This window comes from Mastomys coucha, unplaced genomic scaffold, assembly GCF_008632895.1.
Source record: "Mastomys coucha isolate ucsf_1 unplaced genomic scaffold, UCSF_Mcou_1 pScaffold17, whole genome shotgun sequence".
Classification (NCBI taxonomy): domain Eukaryota; kingdom Metazoa; phylum Chordata; class Mammalia; order Rodentia; family Muridae; genus Mastomys; species Mastomys coucha.
The window spans coordinates 21,678,604-21,683,377 of NW_022196899.1; the positions used below are offsets into that span (position 1 = coordinate 21,678,604).

The window sequence follows — 4,774 nt, forward strand, 5'->3', positions numbered from 1 at the left end:
AAAAAAAAATTAAAAAAAAGGAAAAACTGTTGATAAGAGCACAGACGGTTTTCAGACATGGAAAGAAATCAGACAGTCTGCTGGCACTGCTGAAATCTGGTATGCACTTGGCCTAAAGAAGGGAGTTTGATGCTCCTGAATAGGGCATGCAGAGCTCTGCCTGATCTGCCCTCTGCCCTCTCCTGGTCCTAAGATTTCCCACCCTTGCCTTCCACTGTTTCTTCACTACCACCCACACTCTCTAGGGTACACTGATCTCTCTTTGGGGCTACATTCATCCTTTCTGTCTGGGGTGGGGCCTCCTCAGCAGCAGTCACTGTGCTGTGGACTATTCTGAACCTATTGTAAACCCCAAAGTACAATCTTGTGTTGTTAGAATCAGGGGAAAAGATCTTTTTGTGGTTTCACATAAGTCTGTACTACTTTTCTATGAGCGCGTTTATCTCCTATTTTCAAGTTTGAAGCTTTAAAAGAAGCCCTGTTTATGAATTCCAATACCCTAATCTGAAATTGTTTTCTTTCACCTTGAGACATATGGCGCACGCCTTTAATCCCAGCACTTGGGAGGCAGAGGCAGGTGGATTTCTGAGTTCGAGGCCAGCCTGGTCGAGGCCAGTGAGTTCCAGGACAGCCAGGGCTACACAGAGAAACCCTGTGGGGGTGGGGAGGAGAAGAAGAAGGAGGAGGAGGAGGAAGAGGAGGAGGAGGAGGAGGAGGAGAAGGAGGAGGAGGAGAAAAGATGACACACAAGGAAAAGGGGAGTGGAGGGAAAAGATGGCTTCTATATGGTCCCTTCTTGGTGACAGCGTTCTAGTTTCATGGTATGGTTTAGAGAGCACATGATCAGCCACAGTGAGTCCAGGACTAAAATGTCCAGTTAACACTAACTTCATTAGCGTTCGTCTGTTTATTCATTCATTCTTTCAACTTGTTCTGAAGCTTCTATAATTAGTTTATACTTCATGACTTTAAAAGAAGTAGCAGCAGCCCACATATTGGTGTACAAGTGTAATCTGTGTACTTGGGAGGTATTTGCAAGACAGTGAGGAGTTCAAGGCCATCCTCAGATCCACAGCGGAGGGGAGACAACCTTGAAGTACTTAAGTAAGATCTGTCTCATAATCAAACCAACAAGATAAATCAAAAGAACCCCTACTCCCCCCCCAAAAAAAAAACCAAAACGAAAAGTCAAGTAAAAACCAAAACCCCAGTGCGCTTAGCCTCTTGTCTCAGTCGATGCGAGAGGAACACTCTGAGAAATGTTGATGAGTTGAAGCGAATGGAAGAGTTCAGTAGAAATGTTTTCTTCCGATGTATTTTGTATTTTGCTTGGCCAAACAAGGAGAGAGGAAAGGCTGCGAGGGGGTTGGGGAAGTGACTTTACACTTTAGATAAAGAAAGTCCGGTCACCACTGCAAACACCCAGCTTTTGAGTGAAAAAGCGAGCGAAGTCAAATAGCTCGCAGGTCAGGGCTCACTACCCTAGAGCCAAACTTTCTCCATCTGTCCGGGTAGGTCACCCGCGGAAAAGCCGCAGAGAAGGAAACGCTGGGTTCGGCACTATGTCACCCAATTAATGTCTGCCTGGGTGTCACCTGAAGCCTCCGAGCTACTGCACCCAGGGAACAAGCTTCTCTTTTCAATTCGGTCATTTCCGTGGGGAATTGCGGCACGCGCAAGTCTTGGGTGTGGCGATGTCGAGACGGAGCTCACATCTCCCGGGTTTCCAGCTTCTAGCAAACCTAGCCAGCTGAGAGAACCACAGATGATTCGGGCCTGCCTTCCTGCAACCCAGGGGCCGCGAATGACCGTGACCCTGTGGCCACTGCCCAACACCAAAGCCAGGCTGCCGGCTCGGCGCGTGTGAGCTTCTCCCCAACTCGCTCTGAGCGGGGAGGCGGATCCCCTTCCCTGCGCACAAGTCCTTATATGCACCGGTTGCACCGGCCCGCCTTTACTCCAGCCCCACAAATAATTAATGGGGGAGGGAGGACGCTGCTGCCTTCTCCCCTCTCCGCCCCCCCGCTGCCTCTCCCCACCACCCTTTTCACCATTATAGTATCTGAACACAGTCAAGAAACCCCAAGATACGACCGAAGAGCCATTTTGGTGCAGTGCACAAATTGGACACATTAAAAAAAAAAAAAATACACCTTTCAGGTTCCTGCACAGAGAGGTTCAAGAACGGCTCTTTAGATTCAGCACTATTAGCCCTGCAAAAACTGGGACGGAAAGGGTGCGTACCCCTCCCCCACTTCTGGCTAGTGGCGGAGGGACCCGGTCAGGAAGCGCGGCCTCTCCCCAGTCGCAGACCACGCCTCTCCCCCCTCCCACTCCTCCCAGGAAGCGGTGATAGACAGTTCTGTGTGGTTCTCCACCCCCACCCCCTTAGCTGAGTGGAGGAGTTGATATGTCTCATTATAACAGCCAATGCAGCCGCCATCCACGCACAAGCAAAGAAGCATGTCCCATTTAAATACACCCACGCAGCCCCAGCGCCCTTAGCCGATCAGGGCGCGCAGCCCACACGCACCGCGGCTCCGGGCTTGGAGATCCGCGCAGGTCCCGGCTCCGGGCTCCGGCGGATCGAAGCTCTCGGAAGATCGGGATCGGACCCTTGTTGGGGCCCGGGTGGGCGGGGGAGGCTGGGCCCCGGGCCTCTCTGGCGGACAGCCGCATGAGGACGCGAGCGAACTAGACCAGGGTGGAATTGCCAAGGAAGACGCTTCGGGGTGGTTTTGGTCCATTTCTCCCGCGAAGAGTCGACATGGCGAGCGACTCCCCAGCTCGCAGCCTGGATGAAATCGATCTCTCCGCCCTGAGGGTGAGCAGAACGTGTTTTTTCCTTTCTTTCCAATGGTCTGGGGCTGGGAGAGGGAACGTTCCCTGCCTTTCTGTTGTGATTCCGGGGCAGCCGAGGGGGTTCTAGGCTCAGCCCCTACCTCCTACAGCAGAGGCTGGGCTCCCCTTGTGCTTCTTGGCTGTTCCCGAGGCTCCGCAAGGAAGCTGGTGGAGCTTATGTCAGTTTCATCTTCGATTCGGTGTAAGAGCATTACATGAAAGGCTGGTGTGTGTGCGTGTGTGTGTGTGTGTGTGTGTGTGTGTGTGTGTACCCGGGCAACGGTCTCGTGCCAAGGCGCGAGACCCGACAGCTCCTTGCTGCAAAAAGATTCTCCTCGAGAAGAAAGGCACTGGCCCTTCACGTTTGCCTGCCTGGTCACTACCTGCAAGATGCCATCGTGAGCTAGCTGTCCCCACCAGCGGACCCTGCCGCTCCAACAGCAATAATTGCTGTTCTGGGCTGGTCTTGTAGGTGGGAACTGTCTCCCTTCCCGGGTTCTGCCTCCGGTGCTGGGGCTCTAGCTCAGCTCTTCACGGAACGCCAGTGTGCAACTCACCTTTATCTGTGTGGTTTGAACTCAGCCCAGCCTATTCCTTCCCTCGGAGACTGTGACCTTTCAGTTTTATGGCTGAACTTCAGCAGGTGAAAGAGACGCTTAACAGCTTCTCTCCACCACACCGGAACTCCCTGGAGAGAGAGAGAGAGAGAGAGAGAGAGAGAGAGAGAGAGAGAGAGAGAGAGAGAGAGAGAGAGACTGTGTGTGTGTGTGTGTGCCTGTGCGTGTGTGCGCGCGCGTGTGTGTGTGTGTGTGTGTGTGTGTGTGTGTGTGTGTGTGTCTCCCGGGTCTGTGACCAGTCCTTTGTAAAACACATTCCCTTCCCCCATCCCGGCCTCTTTGCCTTCACCTACTGAAACACCTCAGACGTCGTTCCATTGTATTGAATAAGACTTCAGTGATCTAGAATCCATTTTGCTGTTGTTTGAAAAATCAGACTGCCAGGAATCCCATTGCAGCCTCGACGCTTCCCCACCCCCCACCTCTAATCCCAGCACACTCCTTCGGGGAAGGGGGCCGAGCAGTTCTTGCCATTTTAATTAGATGCTGCCTGCCAGGAAGGGGGTGAGGAGGGGTGGCGGCGGTGGCAGCAGCAGGCATCTGAGAAAGATTGGACACCAATCTCAGTTCGACTAGTTTTTCTCCCTCTCCTGAACTAAAAATAAAATAAACAGCAAATGCATACATAGGCTTGATGCCCTGGAGGGTAGGTGAGACCTAAGAGATGGTGTCACTCGCTGCCAGTAGGGGTGGAAGTTCGGTGGTCCTCTGGAACACATTGTTAGATTGATGCTAAAATTTTGAGGCCATTTACCTGTGTCTACAAAAGCTCCTCCTGCCCTTACCTTTCTCTACAAATATTTTAAGGGGCTAGGCACCTGTCTGACGGAAGTGATACTTTTTTTTCTTCAGGCTCCAAGAGCCTCTTTTCTTCCCTCTCCTTGAATCCTAGCCCCTTTCCCTTATCTTCTGGTCCAGAGAGGGTAAGATTCAGAGAGACAGCTCGAAGGTTGAGGGCTGACTGCCCTTTGAAACGGCCTGTTGTGATAGTGGGGCAGCAAAAGCTCATTCATGCATGGTTACAGTAAGCTGTCTGTTTCTCTCTTGTGCCCAAAGGCCACATCCTCACAGAACCAGTGAGTAGCTGAGTGTGGGGGTTGGGAGGAGAGTGGGTGCTTTAAACAAGCACAAGCTCATCGGCTTCCTCTTCACCCACTGTGTGTGCTCTTTTGCTCCACTTCTGTCAGGGAGTTGCTGTGGTGTGAGTTAATCAGGTGGACCAGACTTGGAGAAGGAGGAGTGGCTAAGAGGTAGAGAGGCCTGAACAATGAGGCAGCCTTGTGGTTTAGCTGAGCAGGGATCTTAGCATCATTCTC

General features: G+C 52.1%; 1 protein-coding gene and 1 long non-coding RNA gene across 5 annotated transcripts in view; one reads left to right on the forward strand and one right to left on the reverse strand.

Annotated features, from left to right (window-relative positions):
- Window positions 1-888: 888 nt before the first annotated feature.
- LOC116095026 lies at window positions 889-4,393 on the reverse strand. The gene is made up of 2 exons (XR_004120406.1): window positions 3,752-4,393; window positions 889-3,529 (listed from the first exon to the last, which is right to left on the reverse strand). It is a non-coding gene; the product is annotated as an uncharacterized LOC116095026 (long non-coding RNA).
- Tnik (TRAF2 and NCK interacting kinase) overlaps window positions 2,342-4,774 on the forward strand; it is a 416,591-nt gene continuing 414,158 nt past the window's right edge. For 3 of the 4 annotated variants that reach the window (XM_031376481.1, XM_031376482.1, XM_031376484.1), the window contains exon 1: window positions 2,342-2,824. In XM_031376481.1, coding sequence (XP_031232341.1) covers window positions 2,768-2,824 — 57 coding nt within the window. In that variant the 5' untranslated portion in view covers window positions 2,342-2,767. The remainder of the gene's footprint in view (window positions 2,825-4,774) is intronic. The other variant, XM_031376483.1, reaches the window with a different exon arrangement.